Source organism: Sinocyclocheilus rhinocerous, unplaced genomic scaffold (genome assembly GCF_001515625.1).
Source record: "Sinocyclocheilus rhinocerous isolate Xijiao unplaced genomic scaffold, SAMN03320098_v1.1 scaffold44, whole genome shotgun sequence".
NCBI classification, from domain to species: domain Eukaryota; kingdom Metazoa; phylum Chordata; class Actinopteri; order Cypriniformes; family Cyprinidae; genus Sinocyclocheilus; species Sinocyclocheilus rhinocerous.
In genome coordinates this window covers 1,923,097-1,945,617 of record NW_015631022.1, presented here as the reverse complement: position 1 = coordinate 1,945,617, position 22,521 = coordinate 1,923,097, and the positions used below count along the sequence as shown (strand labels likewise).

The following is a 22,521-nucleotide window of genomic DNA, read 5'->3' as shown; positions in this document are numbered from 1 at the left end:
AGTGACCGATTGTATCACTGTTGCTAGGCGACGCGCTGACGATGGAGGACCGTTCTCGGGTGTAAAAGTCCGTGAGCCCAGCGATAGCTGCGAGCTGCTAACCAGTCAGGTAAACAGCCCCGGCCATCTCATGAGAGACGGCACTGAGCAAGAAACAGCCTGATGAAAACGTTCAGCACTCGACTGGAGGCTTTAAACGAACGCAAACGTCAATAAACGGAATGCCTGAGACTTCCAAAACCTGCCGAAAATGATGTAGCAAGCTAACTTTAGCCGTCTGCCTAGCGCGATCTGCTCAAACCATGGACTGTGACGGGTAAGTGTGTGCTGTGAGGGGGGAAAAAAGATGCAGTTAACTAACAACATGTGTTTTTTGGTAAAGAGGAACCCGACGTGACTAGTAATAGATAAAACTGTGATTTGAACCGTAAAACGAACTAGAGAACGCATTCTGACTTACTATTAGTACTATTTGTAGCGGCTAAATTGCTAGCGGTCTGTTGTGTATTCACTTAAAAGTCTCTGTATTTTAACATGTTAACATCATACTTCACGTTTAAGTGTTACATATATATATAAATGATCGTAAACACCTTCGTAAATGTGTGAAATAATGCTGTATTAGCAGGCCAGCAGTGCAGGAGACATTCAAAATAATCTCGTGCTAATCGTCTTGTGCAGTAACTTTAACTGATTCCCGATCGATGCACTGATGTGCTCTATAAACCCCAAATTGTAGGTGCAGAACTGTCATGCAAAACTAGTACTAGTATAAGTTAGTTTGTGTTTCGAGCATTATGGTTAAAACATTTAACATGTTTTGATTAAAGTTTTTTTTTAATTATTAAACATGTTAGTTGCGAAGATCTCTTTGATTCATTCATTAGATTTGGAGTCCCTTGTCCTCTGTCTAGTTTGGACTCACAGGAAGATGCCAAAGACCCAGGGCTGCACACCTTCAGTCACACACACATGAGGAAAGCCTTTCGGCTCATGAATGACTTGAGAAGGTTGGTAAACTGATGCAACTTGTTATTTAGGTAGCCTCTATAGACACTGATGGAGACACATCCCCCTAACATTTTGAGGTGAACTGATATGGAATAGAGTTTTAATTTTAAAATATAAATAAATACAATTTTGTTGCAAAATGTAACAATATCACCCAGTTCTTTACATAAAGTTGGATATACAAGTATATCCAACTTTATCCGCATACATACAGTATACTTACATAGGGTGATATGTACCATATAGCATTTCTCAGCTGCTCGACTTAATGCGATTTGCTTAATGCAACTATAAGGCATGAAGATATTAAGATATTATAAACATAAAAAAAAGTCATGATTTTCTGCAACGCTGCTTTGGAACAATGTGTATTGTGAAAAGCACCGTACAACTAAATCTGACTTGACCTGAAGTTAATTATCAATCGTGTTAGCGTGTCTGCTTAAAATCCAAGATATTTCTGGCCTGCGTTCTCCAAAAGCATCGAAAGTCTTAAGTAGATCATAGAGATTTGTTGGCACCAATGGTTTCTATCGAGTCGTCTCGGGGAGTGATTCGTTCAGTCATCATGCCACATCAAAGACTGTCAAAACGCCATTTATTATTTGAATTTCCGGAGAAAAAAAAAAAAAACTGTATTCGTTCGGTTCACATGCGTACCGAACCGAAAGACCCGTACCGAAACGGTTCGGTACGAATACGTGTACCGTTACACCCCTACAATTAATTAATCTTTTCTGTTTCTTATAGCATTATGGTTTTGTATTGTTTGTAGTGTGATCAACGTTTGCGTAAGTAGTAGACGTGTTAGGGAAGTAACACATAACATTTTAATTATATTTTGCTAAAATGAACGAAATGACTCGAAAAAAGATTTGTTCATTTTGCTGAACGAGACTCAAAGGTCCGAGTCGGTAAAATGATCCGAACTTCCCATCACTAGTGTGGGCTTACAATACTTTTGGGAAAACGCTACTCGTCTAGATCTTTATTTTTATGTTTTATTTCTAATCACAGTCGGAGGATGCTTTGTGACGTTCTGCTGGTGGCGGGTGAAGTGGAGGTACCAGCACACAGAGTAGTTTTAGCGTCCTGCAGTCCTTACTTCTGCGCCATGTTCACAGGTACTACATCACATCCTAATGCTTTTCTTACACTGATGGGAGCCACATGTTCCTCATGGCACTCGAGACTTAATTTAGACCTATAATTATGACTTCTAATAAAAAAAATAAAAAAATTCTTTCATCATTTACTCACCGTCATGTCGTTCCAAACTGAAAACAAAAGAAGATATTTTGAAGAATGTTGGTGGCCAAACAGTTTTGTTGCCCATTGACCAAAAAATTAAACAAAACAAACAAAAAAAAATACTGTGATTTTCAAAATATCTTCTATGCTCCACAGAAAGTAAAACAGGTTTGGAACAACATGAGGGCGAGTAAATGACGGAATTGAGGATAGACCATCTAATTATTTGCAAGGTATTTGCAGCAGCATGAGTGATGTTACATATAAATAAAGAGAGAAAAAAAAACGATGTTCATTCTAGGCCTGTTGCAATAATCAATATATCGACTTATCGCGCAATATATGTACATGACCTCAATCATTTTTGGTGACGCAATATATCGCACAATAAAAAGTTGTTATCGTGACAGGCCTAGTTCATTCTTCCTTTTTTAAGTCTCATTTGAACAGATTTTAAGAGTTTGTGTGTCTGATTCTGTGTTGTGCTTGATGTGTCCAGGTGACATGAGTGAAAGCAAGGCTCACCATGTGGAGATCAGGGATGTTGATGGACAGACACTCTTGAAGCTGGTGGATTATATTTACACTGCCGAGATCGAAGTGTCTGAGGATAATGTTCAGGTAATGTACCTTTGAAGACTGTACCGTTTCAAACATAACTAATGACTAGCTCTTTGTGTAAAGGCTGTTTGCGCTCCCTGGCTCTGGAGATCTGGTGCTGTTATGAGTGCTGAGATGCAGGGTATTTCCTCTCATTATGAGCAGAGCTGGAGAGGAAGTTTTCTGTGATGTGCACTTTGCCCTTTGTGTTGGAGCTCTGTTGTCCCAGTACGTTCTGTTGTTTGTATGTGGGGCTTTTGTTTGGATGTACAGAATACAACGGTGGAGAATAGATGATCTGAGAAGCTTCATGTCATTTATGCAGGAGCAGCATGAAGTGGCCTAGTTTTCATCTGGATAGGATGGACAGATGCTCTGCTGGGGGTAGCGGCTGTTTATGGCTTAGTTGGTCCTTGGGGATTTTAACAATGCCATTCAGTATAATGATTCACCCTATGTTATATTTCCCTATAGGCCAAGTGGCTATTGAGCTAAAATGTGCAGATGCGCTTTTCTATATTAGTCTTGTTTTCCCCCGAGGCCTTTACTTGTATGCTAAGTAGCTGATGCTGGGTTCAATTCATTTATGTTCCTAATTCATCATTTTACTTAATAAAATTAATTTAGTATAACAGTTGAGGTGGTGACAATAGCTTTTGAAATGATCTATTAATAATTCAGTCTCTATTAAAATAATGTTTTATTTAAAATGATGAACAATAATAATATTTAAAGTGAAATGCAATTCATTTTAGTTTCCTTACTGAATCATCACTGGTAAAAGATGAAAAATTATAGGCAGAACTCTCTCTAATTAGTATGTACACTACTATCAAAGGTTTAAGTTAGTAAGATTTTATTTTTTGAAGAAATTAATATTTTTATTAATCAAGAATGTATTATATTGATCTAAAGTAACAGTAAAGATATTTTACATGCTGTTCTTTTGAACTTACTAATAATCAAAGAATCCTGAAAAAAAAAAAAATCATGGTTTCCACAAAAATGTTAAGCAGCACAACTGTTTTCAACATTGATAATAATAAGATATGTTTCTTGAGCAGCAATTAAGTACATTAGAATGATTTCTGAAGGATCATGTGACACTGAAGACTGAAGTAATGATGCTGAAAATTCAGCTTTGATCACAGGAATAAACTACATATATATATTGAAAATAATACATACAAATATTTTTTTAAAATGTAAATAATATATTAAAACAGAAAACACTTATTTTAAATTGTAATATTGCACAATATTGCTGTTTTTACAGTATTTGTAATCAAATAAATGCATCCTTGGTGAGCGTAAGAGACTACTTTCAAAAACATTAAAAGATCTTTTTGATTGGTAGTGTATGTATATGTATTATATTGTTTGAGATAATGCACAGTTCTTTTGCTGTATTAAAAAAAAAAAACTAGTCATCATTACATAACCTGTACTGGTTAGTCATCATAAATCCGGTCTGCAGGCTGCCTGCCTGGTTACCTCATCTTTAGTGTGTGTGTGTGTGTGTGTGTGATGAGTTTATCTCTTTGTGTTATTCCTGCTGTGTACAGGTGTTGCTCCCAGCTGCCAGCCTGCTGCAGTTGATGGATGTTCGACAGGTTTGCTGTGACTTCCTGCAGACGCAGCTTCATCCCACCAACTGCTTGGGCATCCGAGCGTTCGCTGACCTTCACGCCTGCACAGGACTGCTCAGCCAGGCCCACGCTTACGCCGGTGAGCTCTCTTCTTGCTTGAGTCATTGTGGGATGGGAAAAAGCTAGTCGATTAAGCAACCCACCAATATGTATTTTTATGCTAAGATACAGGTTTTTGAGCACATTTGCTTGTTTCAAGCAGAGCAGCACTTCACAGACGTCATGGTGGGTGAGGAGTTCATGGCCCTTTCCTTGCAGCAGGTGTGCAGTCTGATCTCCAGTGACAAACTGACGGTGTCCACTGAAGAGAAGGTAACACTACCGAGTTTATTGTCCCAGTTGTATCTTTTCTATTGTGCTTCTCGGGTTCTTCCTCATCACATCACAGAGCCTGTTTTTAGCTCAGCCTTGCGTGATTTGTAGACAGCAGACGGGTTGATGGTTGGTTTTTACATGTACATGCTGGTGTGACGCTGAAGGAGACGACGAGCCATCTGTCAGTCACTCTGCATTAGTTGCTGTCTGCTTACGAGTAACTTGTGTCTCCAGTCTGCGCTCACACACCCACTTGATGGCAGCTGTCATCTGTCAGATGCTTCAGTGTCATCTGAGCACGACACACAGGCAGTGGAGGATGGTGGCCTGGTCTGCTGTGGCTGTGAGCTGCATTCATACAATATATATAATAACTGTTCTCGTCTGTTACACCCCCAGGTATTTGAAGCCATGATCACCTGGATAAAGCACGATAAAGAGGCCCGTCTTGAGCACATGCCTAAACTCATGGAACATGTTCGACTGCCCCTGCTATCCAGAGATTACCTGGTTCAGGTATGACTGCGCACAATTTCATAGCGAGTTCTCAGGATGTAATGATGCACCCCAGGCTGGTTGAGAATAGATACAAATGTGACGATTCAAGTCGGTTGAGATGTTAAACGAATCGTGATACGGTTGGGTTTATATGAATGTATCTCTGAGGGGAACTGACTGTTTTCAGAAAAGTTTAGGCCTTGTCCACACTAATACGTTTTCGTTTGAAAATGCATCTTTGTCTCTCCATTTTGGCATTCCGTCCACACTGAGGCTGCGTTTTTGTCAAGGAAAACTGAGCTTTTTGAAAACGCTCTCCAAAGCGAATAAACTTGAAAACGCCATTTTCGCATTGTAGTGTGGACTGTGAAAACAGAGGCTTTTAAAAACAATAACGCATGTTTAGTCATGTGACACATTGTACCAATAGATATCTGTTTATGCACACTATTGCTACAGATGTGTTACTTTGTACACTCTTCATATCACAGTCCTGCACAGGCAACAGAAAATTGACTTGCGATTGCTGTTTGCGGCAAAACATGAGGGCAGTTGCGTTTTAGGTCAGACATACAATCATGAGTGAGTGCGACCTGGATGTGTCAGTTAGAGGTCGACCGATGTATCGGTTTTGCCGATTAATCGGCACCGATAGTTGATTGCTGGAACTATGGGTTATCGGCAAAAATCCATGCCGATAGTTTTCTGGGTTGCGTCTGTTGCTGGAGCAGCTGAGAAGGGTCTGCTCTCATTATACAGTGCGAGAGCGGCCTCTAGTGGTTGAAATCACTGACAGCACGTGCTATTTGTTTAGACACGTGATACTGCACGCTGAACAGAGCGGGAAACTTCAGACGCGGATTTAAATGCAGCCGACAGAAAATCCTGCTGCGCCACAGAGCGCCATTCACATAGTTTTCCTTTAAATTACATTATATTTGTCCCGAATCGTTGTTAATATACATAATGAATTGTGTATTGTGCATTTTCAGCAAAACGTTAGAGAAAATAAGAGTCCATTTGTAACATTAAGATTAATGAAAGCTGTGTAAGTATTGTTCCTTGTTAGAGTGTGTTAATTTCAACATTTACTATTACTATTATTATTATAATTATTTTTACTACTACTACTACTAGTATGGTTCAGAACTGTTTTTGTTAATAAAGCACTATTTTAGCTTTTGTTCAGTATCCATTTTAAAAACTATCGGTTAATTAATCGGTATCGGCCAGTGTGGTCCAACCTAGCTATCGGTATCGGCAAAATCCACTATCGGTTGACCTCTAGTGTCAGTGAATGGTGAGATATTTTCCTAAATTAATTGATCCTGCCAGAAGAATCGCATGAAAATGTATCATGTCTGTTCCGTCTGTATCGTGTCAGTGAGCTTTTTTGAGGCTTTATGTATGCGCAATAAAGCGAATTTAACGTTTTCTGATGTTCTTGTGAACTTTTGGAAAACGTTTTAAAACGCTCAATGTCCACACTAGCGTTTTCAACCGTTTTCCAAAAGTTCACAAGAACATCAGAAAACGTTAAATTCGCTTTATTGCGAATTTACCGTTTTCAAATGTATCCGGATTAATGTAGACGTAGCCTTATGCTGCATCCCAATTTGCATACTGTCCATCCTAAATAGTATTCTAAATTAGAATTAGTATGTCCCAAATCGTAGCATGTCGAAATGAGTATTCCAGAGGTACCCGGATGGTTTACTACTTAGGGTAGAAATTTGAAGTGCAGATCCATGCACACTCTTAATGGCTAATATTGCTCACAACACATGGCGCAGTGGACGAGGATTTGATTAGAACTACAAACACGCATAAAAAGTGTTTAAAAACTACAAACATGGTGGATATGCGAGACTGAGAAAGGGGTTTAAGTGATAAATAATCAATATCTAACCTGTTGGAAAAATATTTATTTAATGTTATCCACGTTATATTTCATCTGCAGCAACGCTGTGAACTTTTATAATAATACGTTTGGTCATTAACTTTTAAATGCGTCATGCAAACATAGGAAGAGAGTTCTCGGCATGATTGACCCGAGACTGGCAGATCAACGTGCCTCTTCATTTCTCTCCAATACGGTTGGAAATTAAACGAAATATGGATAATGTTAACATTGAAAAGACGATTGATGATAGTGCAGTTTAAATGGTGACAGGATGCACGTAACTAAGCAACAGAGCGTCCGTTAAAGACGCAGTTATGTCCCAAAGCTTGCTTACTATTCTGCTACAGACTTAAAAGTATACTTTTTCTTCACAAAAAGAGTACATACTTTTATGGCATAGTATACGTAGGCGAATCAGGACACAGCATTAGATTAGATTCTTTTCATAAGTGCAGCGCTGCTTTGTTTGCAGTGGTAACCATGTAGGGTTTGGAACGACATAAGGGTGAGTAATTAAAGACAGGATTTTTATTTTTGGGTGAACTATCTCTTTAAAATGCAGTGGTCGCCTCTAATTTTAGAGACAAACAGACAAAGAGCACAGACAAAGTCTTAGTTTGTTTATATGAAGAGATTTGTTTTATTTGTATTATTTATTGATTTGGGATTTTTTTTAAATTTCAGTTTAGTTTTATTTGACATATTTCAGTTTCACAAAGCAATGTGCAGCATTTTGTCTGAGAAATAATAAAAGGACACCTTCTCATTAATAATTTGTCTTAAATCTCATTTTGTTAAAAAAATCGTGAGAAAATCGTATTGTGAAATCAGTATCACATCGAGTTGAGTGAATCGTTACATCACTAGCGATTTCTCTGTATTTATTGTGATATCTTTTGTGATTTTATTCAAGCATTATTTTTAAGATTTATATGTGTATTTGTACAGATTGTAGAGGAGGAGCCCTTAATAAAAAACAACAACACTTGTAAGGACTTTCTCATCGAGGCGATGAAGTACCACCTTTTACCTGCAGACCAGCGGCACCTTATAAAAACTGACAGAACCAGACCACGCACACCAGTCAGTTTGCCGAAGGTATTGATATATTCGCTTCAAATTTACAGTACTAGTCAAGTTTGGGTGTACTTACTAGTCCTTTATTATCACTAGTTTTCTGAGTGATTCACTAAGTCTGATTCAAACTGTAACTCACAAGTTAGCTTGAGGTTGCTCTGTTAAACACTGTATATATCAAGACTGCTTACCTGTATAACTACGAATGGGAAAAAGGGCAACACACTTGCATGTTCAAAATAGCTGCAAATATGGATGCAGAGTGAAATGACTTCCCTGGATATAAGCAGCCCTTTAATTAACAGACTACTAGAGCAATCATGGCTGATAGTAAGACATTGTGCAAACGTAAAAGAAAACCAAACTGGACGCAAGGACAGCTGTTACTTCTTGCCCAACTTGTACATGAAAAGGACAATTAAATTAAAGGGAAATGATCGTGAAATGTTTTCGTTCTGAGTCCGTTTGCCAGCAACAGCCATTTTAGGATGGTTTGTGATTTGGTCTTAGTGACTTGGGAGTCCTCTTAACTACCTCTTACTTTTCACAGATTTAGGAGCTGGTTTTAGTGCTAAAACGCTTTGTGAAATACTCCTAAGATTATGACTGACACAAACATAATTTAAAAGAGTTTCTCCTAAATCGGCAAGTTAGGAGCTACTTTTATCCTTAAGATTAAGGAACATTTAAGGAACATAAGATTTTGTGTTTTGTGAATATGGTCCCTGATTATCAAAAACACTGCTTTGATTTAAATATGTTTATTATTATATCTGATTATCTCATATGATGGCTTTCAGCTTTACAACAGTCGATCATTGTTTGCGGATTCCATAAAAATAAAATAAAAAAGAATAAAACCAAAATTCTCTGACTTCTCTTATAAACAACATTTATTTCCCTGTAATTTCAAAATATTACTCTGAAATGAAAGTTGGTAAACACTTTTAAGATCAACCGTCAGGTTATTAAAGTGATCAGATCTTTCCTCATAGAAGTCAACGTATTGAAGCCTGACACGCAAGCGTCCACTTCAAAACTGAGCAGTGTGGCAACAGTGGCATCAATAAACTGACTACCTTATAAATTATGACTGCATTTTTTTAACAGCTTAGTCGCAGTCTGAAGACCTGGATGAATTTATTGACTCAGACAGATTGATTTTTGTTGTGAATCTGACAGGTGATGATGGTTGTAGGGGGTCAGGCGCCTAAAGCCATCCGCAGCGTGGAGTGCTATGACTTTCAAGAGGACCGCTGGTACCAGGTGGCCGACTTACCCTCCAGACGCTGTCGAGCAGGTTGTTCTCTGTTCTGTCCCTCATCTCTAAATGGCTTTTTCTCTTGGTCTTACCTAGGGCTGCACGATTAATCGAATGCGATTGTCATGCGCATCTAATCAGTGAAGCACAGTTCTGTGATCAGTAGTAAATCTTTATCCGAAAGCCAGAGGGTGCTCTCGCGCTGAAACTCCAAATACGCCCCGCAGAAGAAAGATAATGCACTTCGTTCCAGGGTTGTTTCTAGAAGGGATACCGCTGCGGCCGGAAACTAACAATGAAGCTGTAATTCACTGACAAGCTACGCAAAACTGCATTCATAATCGCGCGGTTATGAAATTGATGAATACGTTCTGCGATTACGAAAGCAGTTTGCGTAGCTTGTCAATAAACTATGGCTCTGTATAGTAAACGCTGCTCCACCTGAAACCGCTTCTGTATACCATCGAGCCTTTACCGTTTGTAACGTGCATTTGAAAAAGCAACATCTTTGCAAACATGAGAAGTATTTATGAACCTCTTGTCCCACAGAATACCACATTTAATAACATGATTTTATTCTGAACTCACTTAGCATTGCATTATAAATATACTTTATTGTAGTGAAAATTCTAATAAAAAGAACTCCGATAAATCATATATAGTCATAGTCCTGTGTTTATTATTAGTCATGCTGAATCATGAATTCTGTTTCCTGGAACAACCTGCATTATCTTTCTTCTGCAGGGCATATTTGGAGTTTCAGCGCGAGAGCGCCCTCTGGCCTTCGGATGGAGATTTACTACTGATCACAGAACTGTGCTTCACTGAAAGATACGCATGACAATCGCAGCGTTTGCTTAATCGCGATTACGATTGAATTGATTAATCGTGCAGCCCTAGTCTTACGTTCTGCCTGTGTGTCATGTAGGTGTGGTGTATATGGCCGGTAAGGTGTATGCGGTGGGGGGATTTAACGGCTCCCTGCGTGTGCGGACGGTGGACGTATATGATGGGCTGAAGGAGCAGTGGAGCTCTGTTCCCAGCATGCAAGAGCGCCGCAGCACTTTAGGAGCAGCTGTACTGGGGGACCTGCTGTACGCTGTCGGGGGCTTTGACGGGAGTACAGGTATACCTTTGAAAAATGAATTTCAGGATGTATTCGTTCAAAAGTTTGGGATCAGTAAGATTTATTTGGAAAAAAACAACCTTTAATTAGCAAAAATGCATTAATCAGAAGCGACAGTCAGTGCTGATTACATGTAATCTGGATTAGGTAATCCGATTCCCAAAATTAAGATGCTCATTTAATTTTAAAATGCTCATAATCGGATTACAGTTACTTTTTATGTATTACAAAATCACATGATTAGAAAATTATTCATAATTTTTTAATCCTAATTCTTCTTTTTTTCTCTTAATTTTTCTTTCTAAAAATCCTACTCATCATACCATTTAGCTTTGACTATATTCACAAATGTTGTGTAAATAAATTTGTAAACCATGCTTCTGAATTTGGGTGCAGAAAGAAACTTTCAAGCAATTAGACCATGCATGAAACAAGTAATTATGCAAGTTACTGAACACTGGTGATGTACAGCTGTGAAACACAGTCTTCATCATGTCCAATCACCTTCAGTAACGGTTGATTCTCATATTAAGTCCAGTTTGGGACTTAATATAAGACCCCGCTGTAATGTAATGCTTAATGCATTTTATGATGTTGATATCAATAAACTAAATACATTTTCTTTCTTTTGCTTTTTTATATCAATATGGTATGTTTAACGGTAAGTTTAAAACAAGTTTGATAAACATACAGTAATCTAAAATGAGTAATCTAGATTACATTACTGAATAGAGTTTTCATGTAATCTGTGATCAGTAACAGACTACAATTTGTAAGTAATCTACCCATTTTATGTCACTAAAGATTTCCGTTTCAAATAAATGCTGTTCTTTTGACCTTTCTATTCATCAAGGAATTCTGACAAAAATATACATCACATTTTACACAAAAATTTGAAGCTGCACAACTGTTTTCAACATTGATAATAATCAGAAATGTTTCTTGAGCAGTAAATCAGCATATTAGAATGATTTCTGAAGGATCATGTGCAACTGAAGACTGGAGTAATGATGCTGAAAACTCAGCTTTGATCACAGAAATAAATTACATTTTGACAAAGTTATCTGAAATTAAAATATTTTACTGTATTTTTACTGTATATTCTAAATAAGTAAATGCGGCTTTGGTGAACAAGAGACTAAATAAATAAAATAATCGCACCAACCCCGCATTTTCGAACAGTAGTGTAGCGTATATATTTTCAGTGAACTGTATGTTCACAGATGACTCTGCCTGGTTTAAGCACATGCACAAGCAGCGTCATCATTAGCCCTGTTTGACTGACATTTTGGCATTTGTCTGATGAATGTCTCTCGGTAGGTCTGTCGTCAGTGGAGGCGTACAGCCCCAAGGCTAATGAGTGGATGTTTGTGGCTCCCATGAACACCAGGCGCAGCAGTGTTGGGGTGGGAGTGGTCGACGGTGAGCATTTTGAGTTAATGTGTGTTGATTAATCAACATATGCTCAACGTATTGAGGTTCAAGTGCAAACATGGTCATGAAATTATGCATGCAACAATAAAAGATGATTTTACAATAGTGAATGAACATTTCACAATATTTCACCTTTTGGCTGTTGTTGTTACATATTTAAACTGTGCAGCTGTGTTAGCTTATGTAGATTGTTTGTGTAGTGATTTCACATAGTGTGTCTGATGCTTGTACAGGAAAGCTTTATGCTGTTGGAGGATATGACGGAGCGTCCCGACAGTGTTTGAGTACTGTAGAGGAGTATAACCCGGTCAGTAATAAGTGGTGCTATGTGGCAGACATGAGCACTAGACGCAGTGGAGCTGGTTAGTTCCTTTTTGGACATGATTTGAATATGCACTGGGCTCACTTCTCGTGGTCTCCATGTATTCACTGGCTGTGATGTGATTGTGTGTTTGTACAGGTGTCGGAGTGCTCAGTGGACAGCTGTATGCTGCAGGTGGACATGACGGTCCTCTGGTGAGGAAGAGTGTCGAGGTCTATGATCCTGCCACTAATACCTGGAGACAGGTGTGTGACATGAACATGTGCCGAAGGAATGCAGGTGAGACTAATGAACATTTTTGGAGGACAAATAATTGAAAACAAGATTTTCCAGTTTCATAATGCATAAAACAGCAGACTATTCCGGGTCACTTTTGACCCAGTGAGGCATAAGGTTAAAACAGCCATGGGGTCAACACAAACCATATTATATCTGATAAATAGCTTCTCATTAAACAGTGAATGTGAAACATTTCAAAGTTTTGCATGCTGCAGTGTTATACTTTTTAATAATTAAGGAATTCTTTTACATTTCAAATTATAAATAAACCAGTGTGATGCAAGAAAAAACATTTTTATAAATATTCATGAGATTTTTAAATGTAATGTATCGTTTTATGAATTTATAGAATTAGCAGTATAAAATGTTTCAATTAATAAGTTAAATTCCTTACATAAAACTCATGACTGCTTAAAAACAGTCCAAATTTATGAAACCTACATATTAAATTTCTAACAAAATAACATCAAAACAACATAAATATTACTCTAGAATATTTTCAAACAAAATATATTAATTTTAATGTAATGAAAAACATGATAAAATTTTCATGCAGCAGTGGTTGATCAGTAGGTGGCAGCAGAATGGACTTTTCCTTCTTCAAACCTTTTATTTGTCAAGTTTAGATTATTTGGTCATTGGTGTTTTGCTTTATATTTATATTTATTATATTATATTTAGGGGGAAGTCGTGGCCTAATGGTTAGAGAGTCGGACTCGTAACCCAAAGGTTGCGGGTTCGAGTCTCGTACCGGCAGGGATTGTAGGTGGGGGGAGTGAATGTACAGCGCTCTCTCCCACCTTCAATACCACGACTGAGGTGCCCTTGAGCAAGGCACCGAACCCCCAACTGCTCCCCGGGCGCCTCAGCAAGAAATGTCTGCCCACTGCTCCGTGTGTGTGTTCACGGTGTGTGTGTGTTCACTGCTGTGTGTGTGCACTTTGGATGAGTTAAATGCAGAGCACTAATTCCTAGTATGGGTCACCATACTTGGCCACATGTCACGTCACGTCACTTTTCACTTTTTCACTTTAACTTTACACCGCTTTGGGCAGTAGTTAATTTGATATAGTTTATTTGTCTGTTTACATTGATATTCATGTTTATTAAAAAAGTTCTAGAAGTGTGTGTGAGATATAGGAAAGTATTTTTGAGGCAAATCTAACTCTAAGAAAGATCTCTGAGAAATACCATGTGTAAAGTTGCCATCATTTTTAAATGATTATATCTGTTTGAAAATCTAGAAAAATTGAATGATGTGTATTTTGATAGTCTAGACATATTTTTTAGCAATCCAAGTTCAAAATGACCTGAATGCATTATGTGTGTATATATATATATATATATATATATAAACATCAACAAGCTGAAAAATAAAACCAAAGTTTTTTTTTTTAGATAATGTAATCTTGTTAAAATTTATTTCATAAAATTGGTATCGAAAAAAGTATCGTTCAGGAACCGGTATCGAAGTCAAGGTATCGGTATCGATATCGAAAAATTTTGAACGATACCCAGCCCTAAGGAGAACTGAGTTAAGTGTGTTTGTCTCTAGGAGTGTGTGCCATAAACAGTTTACTGTATGTGATCGGAGGAGACGACGGCTCGTGTAACCTGTCCTCTGTGGAGTACTACGACGCTGCTGCCGATAAATGGAGTCTCATTCCCACCAACATGAGCAACGGACGCAGCTACGCAGGTCTGCTTCACTCTCACAACCTCCATATTCAACTAAGGGGGTTTTCACATATAGTCTGTTTTAAAAGAACCAAACCCAGTTCACTTAAAGTGAACCAGACGAAAGTGATCTCAGTCCTTATAGTGTTCACAATGTAGTGGACTCAAAAGAGAACCCTCTTTAGCACAGAAGTGATCTTGTTAACACCACATCTTCATAAGAACTCAGACCCCAGCTTCTGTGCAGCGGTGGTTCTTGTCAATGCTTGTTTTATTAATATAATAGCTTCGATACTGAATCGCTACATTATATTTCTCAGCAACTCGGGGGTAAAATTGATGTTTTGAAGCAACGAAACTCACAGCTTCACTGTTTGCAGAATGAGACGCACAGACACAATTCACACACGCAACTTTAATCCTTCTCTCTCTCGATCATTAATTAAAATCAATGCATTCAAATAAATGTGATCTTACCGCACGACTTCATCTCTGTCTGATTTAAAGTGGGCAGAAAGCTAGATCTTCGCTGCGCGTCGGGTGGTTCTTTGCCGCCACATTAAATAATTTAACGCAGTTAGCCGTAGATGACATAAATGACAACAGAATTATTTTGTATTCATAGAGTTAACATTTGGTTTGTTTATTTACTTATGTTTATTTACTTTTGAAAAATGTAACAAGATTGAAACGTCTGAAATAACATTGATTAATAATAATAAGATATACATAAAAATATATACAAATAATGAGTTCAACCTCAAGCATTACTGTTATGTTGGTCGGTCCGGGACCTCATTGCACAAACGGACCCACAAACGAACCGAACCTCTGGAGGTGGTCGGAGTACGGTTCGCTTTTGGGTCCTTTTAGGGGGTCTGAGATCACATGTTTGTTTACATATACAAGCTGAACCGCTCTGAGAGCGTTTGCAGGGCTCAAACTAACTAGGTGTGAAAACACCCTAAAACTAAACTCAACTGCTCTCTTTTCTGTTTCAGGGGTGTCAGTTATTGACAAGCCATTATGACTAAAAGTCTCTTCGCACCTGTCGAGGGCTGAGCTGTGACAGACAGACGGTGATTTAAGACAGGTGCTCGAAGCTCTCCATCTCAAAGCCTGGCTGCCTCTTATGACTAAAAGTCTCTTCGCACCTGTCGAGGGCTGAGCTGTGACAGACAGACGGTGATTTAAGACAGGTGCTCGAAGCTCTCCATCTCAAAGCCTGGCTGCCTCACACACACACACACACACACACACACACACACACACCAAGCCCTGACCTCTCCCAGTCTCCAGAAAGTGCCATTTAGCCCTGTTATTAACAGAGAGGCCATGAGGTCGCCCAGTATAGTGTGTATTAAATGAGACCTCGTTTATAGTCTGCCAGGACCGAGTGCGTATGGGACGCCTACATGAGCTGGTGCAGGTGAAGATTGTGCCAACAGAGGCCTCTCTGCCTGCTTCACTACTGACTGACAACGCTCCGAACAAACACTCGCATCGCAGGAACAGTCCATATGATGCCAAAACTGTTTCTACGGGTTAACACTAATGCATATCACACCCTTTAAAGCGGATCAGGACTGGATATCACTGACTTCTGTTGGTTTGGTTACAGGGTTACTTTATGTTTATATGAAAAGTATTATGGGCACAAGCCCATAAGTTGTTTTAACCAGCTGCTTTCGTGCCATATAGTATTGAGGATGTTAAACTGCTAAACCGATCATATAAATCTCACAGGGTAAAGGTATGGTCACATTTCAGCTTGAAATTTCAACTTGAATCCATTGTGAAGAGCACATTGATTCCTATTGAAATGACTGGAATTCGCCTGTGAAAATTCAGTAAATGTGACCATACCAGTTAATGTGCCAAATGTAACTCACAATTCATATGGATAATGCTGTATGTTAGTTACTTGTACATAAGCACTTTTCATGATGCAGTTTGGTGTGCAATCGTCCATGTTGGACACACAGCGTCTTTCTTTGATCATGACAACTCTCTCTGAAATAGCACTGGCTTGGTGTCTTTTTGGTAAAATTGCACTGTTCATCTTATTCAGTAGAGCTGGTACTATTTCAATCGCAGGTAAATACCAAGATAGCACAGGTTCATGTCAAGTATACCATTTATCCTGTTCTATTCTGACTGGGTAATTTGCATCAGTGGTTCAACAGAACTAGACTTTGGAAGACTCTTTTATTTTAAATATTTAAAAATATTAAGCCTTCTTAAGGTTCTTTTTCTCATTATTGGGTTATAGGATCTGTAAAGCTTCACTGTAGACCATTCCTGTTTACAATACTGATCATTGTGAAATGAAAACTAATTTCGTTGGTAACAAATATGAATTAACAAATTCACATATCACATTCTCATTCTCACAATGCCCTACTTTCTTTTTAATTTGGATATATACTGATCTAAAAGTCATACTATGCAGTAAAACATTGTTTTTGTTGTTCCCAGTTACTCAGTTTATTTTGTGCTATGCCTGGTGTAACTGCTGCCATTACACATCATGATCCACAGCTCTAAAACTATGACATTCCAGTGCGGTGCATCATCTATGGAGTATGCACGAATGTGGTTTGTGAGCAAGGTATTTATGTATTTCTAAACAAAATGTATTAATAAATTAAGCTGATAAGAGAATTGGATTGCTGTGTTGTGACTGCCAGTCTATGAACTGTCACTGGAGGGCAGCAGTCAGTCATGCATTGCCAAGATGAAAGTGAAAATGATCTTAAACACGTGATTACATATTTGCATTAACGTCAAATTTTGACCAAGCAGATTTTAAGCCTATACAATATGTTTAGATGATTTATTCAGTGAATGTGCCAGACCTGTGTTTCATTAGCCTCTACTGGTAAATTAGAAGAATAACAAACAGTGTCCCAAATGACATACTATACACTATTATGCACTTATGCTACGCACTATGTACTCAGTCTAGTCTAGTGTATGGACTTTATAAGTTTATGCAGTATTGAAGTCTGATAGCCCATCCTTCTCCGTTATAAAAGGAAAGCTGTGACAGCTGAATGCATTAAGTGTCCAACATTACAAACTTCCTTTTTCCAGTTAATTAATGGTTTTTGAAGGCTTTTCCGGTGTTATATGTATTGTTTTTAGCGTCACCGGCGGCAGTTAAAAGTTCACGCAAAAATGAAGATATGCTGTTAATTTACTCACCCTCAGGCCATCCAAGATGTAGGTGACTTTTCTTCACTAGAACAGCAAATAGTATTTTTAGCTGAAACCGTGGTCCTTGGTGATTCATAAAATTCAAGTCAGCAAGGGGTTTGAGAATAAAAAAGCATATCAGTGAACACAAAATTAATACCTGTGGCTCCTTACGATATATTGAGGTCTTATGATGCGAAACAATCGGTCTGTGCAAGAAACTGAACATTATTTACAACATTAACTTTACCTGCAATTGGCTGCAACGGTACACCAGAGCCGCAGCCAGCGGGGAAATCTGATTCTTCATTATTTGGTGTATTTGGTGTAACAGAATATGTTGACATGCTTTAATGTTCAAAAAACACATTATTTTTCAAATACTTGTACATTATTGTAGGTCCTCTATGCCCCGCCTCTCTCAAACGCTTAGTTTTCTAGTCTGCTCTGATTGGCCAGCTGACCCAATGCATTGTGTAGATATGTGGGGTGTGTTAGAACGAGCCGTTTTAGGGGGGCGTGGCAGAGTCTTAACTTTGATAAAGAATATCTCTTTGGTTTTGAGACTTTAGTCTTTGCAACTTCAGGGATCTTATCTATGCACAATCAGCTTGTAACACTCCAAAGAGAAAGGAAAACTTGAAATCGCATCATATGACCCCTTTAATTTCTTTTCCGGCACCTGCTCAACACTGAACAGCAGCCACGCCCCCAAACTCTCGCTATTGGCTGCAATTTTACAGGCAGGTAAGACATCCTATCACTGCATTCGGATGCAATGTAATGATTGGACAAACATTTTATGGTCCTGAAGCTTCCACAGATTTTAATATCATTTGATTGCTATCAGGATGTCAAGCGACTTTCAACCACTATAACAAAAATGTTTATGAAAAACATTGCCTATAGTTTTAAGTGCATACTATGGGTAGTTATGTGCACTTTTTATTGGAATTTTCGGTGTAAACACTACTCACACTATTTATACTACAAAATAGCATAGAAAAGTGTATAAGGGACACACCTAAAGTGTAGTACATGATAAAACTAATTAATAAATTAAAGGTGTATGTAATATTGATAGCTAGCAGTTAAATGGTTAGTTCACCTAAAAATGAAAATTCTGTCGTTAATTACTCACCCTCATGTCGTTCCAAACCCGGAAGACCTTCGTTCATCTTCGGAACACAAATTAAGATATTTTTGATGAATTCCGAGAACTCTGACCCTTCCATAGACAGCAAGGATCCTTTTTAGGTCAGGTAGACTGTGATCTTTGACTCGTTTAGTTTTTAGGCTTCCATGGATGAAATACGCGGTTTTCCACCAGCTTGCAACCCGGGGTGTGGAAATACTGTTGGATAAATTGGAAGTGGGCGGAGTCACACAGACCAAAACAAAAACAGACATTCCGACATGGAACGAAAAGTAGTTAACTGGCTGTAGCATTGTTTTTCAGAGAAGCAAGTATGTGAAATTAGTACGTTTCCTAAATATATGCAAACATGGTATTTTATGCTTTAGTTCAGTAAAAAAAAAAAAAAAAGACAAAGCACCTTTGATATTAATGCAAAAATGAACACCAGTTTGCAAAATCAAGCAACGTTTACCATTGCATGTTTTCATAGACGCAGCCCAGCTTTTGCAGCAGGAATCCAGGAATTTTGTGAGGACAAAAGATTTCCCACACAGATTTCGCAATGCGTTCAAGTCGGTCACACAGACTCGCTGCATTGATCTTGCTCTGAAAGTGACTTCTGTGTGAGCTGTGCGTCATACATTTGCACTATTGACAATGGACAGTGGTTAAGGCTAGAAGGGATACAGCTGCAGCAACTGGGCATGCGCACATCAATATAGCATCGTTTTAGTCACACTGTGCAACAATTACTATTTTTGCATCCTTGTAAGGGGTAGGTTTAGGGTTGGGGTAGGTGTAGACGTTAATAAAACACAATCTAATAGTAAAACAAATTAATTTATTGTTAGTTTCTAGCCACAACAATGGACCCTTTTCATAGACTTCTTCTGTGGTGTTAAGTACAGATACTTGAAAAATGTACTTAAGTACAGTAACGAAGTAAAGCTACTCCGTTACAGTCCACCACTGGTTTTATGTTATATTTTTTTTGTTGATTTTCGAGCACTCCTACAGGCACAAAAAGGCATGAACACATCAGGTAATAATACTCACAAGCTGTTTAATGAAAATGCACATACTGGATACAGGAGGGCTCTCATTCCACTGATACAGGCCCCGGTGCTAATTTATTGCTTCATTTTCATGGCACAAAAATAGAAATACAAATTTCTGCCATGCAAACCTACTACTGACAAGCTTATACAAAACAGGACAAAGCAGGTGCTTCACTAATACAGAGGAAATCACGCCGTTAAGATTAACTTGCGGAAAAGTGAGACGATAAAAAACCAGAGTACAAAATAATGGTCATAAAAAAGGACGACACCACACAGTGATAGATGGGCCAGAACACGTCCGATAACAACCTGCACTCGCAGCATTCACGTGCAAGTAGTGCTTGAATAAACGAGAAACAACTGGAACAAACGAAACATACTGCATTCCCAGAATGCTGTGCAAATAATCTCCATCACCTCCTTCATCCGTCACGAACACATCCCTTCTGTGCATTTGCCAATATCAAAAACTTGACCAGTAGCTCCTCTCATCTTGACCTCTCCATCCTCGCATCCTCCCTTCACGCTCTCTTCGATAAGACTTTATCATCAGTTGAGCTCAATGCCAGCAGCACGGTAAAGCCGATACTGTTACGATATGAACCGTGACAGATCAGATGATACGCTGCAAAGTGCAGGAAACCTCATCCTGTGCCCTGAAGTCACATGACACATGATTATGACAGCATGCACGTCACACATCAGGAGTCACGGTCATCTAATTATCACGTTCTTCTAACTAACAGCATTATTGGTCATGAGCGGATGCTTTCAGACTGAAGTTGAATGTTGAATGTGTGCACACTGGCAAACCAAGAGTCTAGAGGTGAGAAAAACCAATAAGGACACATTAACGTACAAAAAAAAAAAAAAAAACACCCCCAAAAAAACCACTCCATCTATTCATACTAACTATAGCGTCAGAAATGATCTATTATGTACCACTGTGATCTAACATGTCAGTTTGGCATATATATATATATATATTCACTTTCGTTACATCGTCCGTTAGATGCATATTACAGATGATATTTACATATGAATCAGGAAGAGTTTGTGACAGTCCAGCTGGAGTAGCTTTTGTCAGTCCGATCAGATGATCCAAGTCTCACTACAAAAAACAAAAAGAGCACCAGCTTGATACAAGAGTCCTCTGATTTGTAACTGAAAAAAAATCACACTGGATAATTAGTCTCAATCAAGAAAAACATTGAAATATTTAAGCCTACATACAGAATAGTATAGATCTGTACAAGTATACATACACAGAACCCAAATCACACCCTCGGAGAGCATGAAGACCCCTATGAATTAGGGCGAGGAGGAGTATGATGTGGGTGTTGAGATATGACGACTATCCATGTGGTCTGAGGAAGAGTTCAGTGCTTGATGTCCATATATATATATATATATATACACATGTAGAACTGATGCGATACTCAACGCAGATGATTCTCAGTATGAGAAAGCTTGTCAATGTGGAAAAGAAAGACAAAAGTCTGAATATCAAACTCAAGGGAACTTCGCTCTTCCTGTAGCTGATTTTTTGGATGATGGAGTACACAGGTGTAGTGGTTGAGTGAGGAGGGACGGCGGTGGACGTTGATGGACTTCTGTCAGGATGGGCCTTTGAGATGGTGCAGGCCATGTCAGATTTAGATGGACTTGGATGAATCCTGCTTGCTGATGAGGACCTCCAGAAGCCGCAGTTTGGCTTTAATGCGCTTGTACTCCTTGTATTCGTCCATCATAGGCATGCGGTCTTCCTTCTGAACATTCCTGTGGGGGAAAGAAAAACATTGTGTTTGAGAACAATGCTGATATGAAGAAGATCAAATGAAGAGAGCTCTTTGATTCTGGTTGGTTCAGCGTTTCATGCAACAAGACGGCGTCAAGTTAATGCTTGCGCCACAGTAGATCAATGTCAGTTGTATAACAATGAACTGAACAGAATCTGGCGAAGTGTTTAGCAACTGTAACATTTGTCTGGTACAGTGTCAGAGGAGGCTCTTATCACGCAGTGTCTGGTTACCCTGACTTGTGCAACATATCAACAAGAAAACTGCAACAACCTGTTAAAAACAAAAACACGCAACGACAAGACAGTGTGTTAAAAGACAGAGAAAAAACTCCTGCTTTCTGTTTTACAATGCTGCTGGGATTTGTTTCAAGTCAAAACAATACAAGCAAAATGTCTTCAATCAGAATATTTTTAAAATATTGGTCAGTAAAAACAGTAATATTGTAAATTATCCTTCAGATCCTCCAGAAATCATTCTAATATGCTGATTTACTGCTCAAGAAACATTTCTTATTTTTGATGCTAAAAACAAATGTGCCGTTTCATATTGTTGTGGAAACTGATACATTTTTTCCAGGTTTTTTAATGAATAGAAAGCTCAAAAGAACATCATTTACTTGAAATATGAATTTTTGTAACATTATAAATGTGTTGTATTAATCAATTTGAATAAAGGTATTCATTTCTTTATACGATTTGCTACTCAATTATCATCAATGCTGGGAACAGTTGTGCTGATAAATATTTTTTGGAACCTGTGATACTTTTTTCAGGATTCTTCGATGAGTAAAAAGTCAAAAAGAACAGCATGTATTCAAAATAGAAAACTTTTCTAACAATACAAATCTTTACTATCACTTTTGACCAATTTAACACATCCTTGCTGAATAAAAGCATTAGTCTTTCCAAAAAAAAAAAAA

At 38.3% G+C, this 22,521-nt stretch overlaps 2 protein-coding genes across 10 annotated transcripts in view; one reads left to right on the top strand and one right to left on the bottom strand.

Annotated features, from left to right (window-relative positions):
* The first annotated feature begins 45 nt into the window (after positions 1-45).
* On the top strand, positions 46-17,074 carry klhl3 (kelch-like family member 3). Of its 4 annotated transcripts, none has more exons than XR_001640158.1 (16): positions 46-316; positions 888-1,010; positions 2,029-2,135; positions 2,762-2,883; positions 4,428-4,590; positions 4,714-4,823; positions 5,226-5,342; positions 8,176-8,325; positions 9,487-9,604; positions 10,494-10,691; positions 12,012-12,113; positions 12,359-12,487; positions 12,586-12,726; positions 14,282-14,425; positions 15,405-15,496; positions 15,603-17,074. XR_001640158.1 is itself a non-coding variant. In XM_016553662.1 (16 exons), exons 1-15 carry the CDS (start codon positions 303-305, stop codon positions 15,431-15,433), a joined length of 1,740 nt encoding a protein of 579 aa, XP_016409148.1. In that variant the 5' UTR covers positions 46-302; the 3' UTR covers positions 15,434-15,459; positions 15,566-17,074. The 4 variants fall into 4 exon arrangements, 3 of the variants coding, with proteins under 3 accessions (XP_016409148.1, XP_016409147.1, XP_016409150.1); XM_016553662.1 differs by having other exon boundaries at positions 915-1,010; positions 15,405-15,459; positions 15,566-17,074; XM_016553661.1 differs by having other exon boundaries at positions 15,405-15,459; positions 15,566-17,074.
* Positions 17,075-19,782: 2,708 nt separating this feature from the next.
* Positions 19,783-22,521, bottom strand: part of fam13b (family with sequence similarity 13 member B) — a 67,922-nt gene continuing 65,183 nt past the window's right edge. For 4 of the 6 annotated variants that reach the window (XM_016553658.1, XM_016553657.1, XM_016553660.1 and 1 more), the window contains one exon: positions 19,783-21,579. In XM_016553658.1, coding sequence (XP_016409144.1) covers positions 21,456-21,579 — 124 coding nt within the window. In that variant the 3' untranslated portion in view covers positions 19,783-21,455. The remainder of the gene's footprint in view (positions 21,580-22,521) is intronic. The other 2 variants (XR_001640157.1, XR_001640156.1) reach the window with 2 other exon arrangements.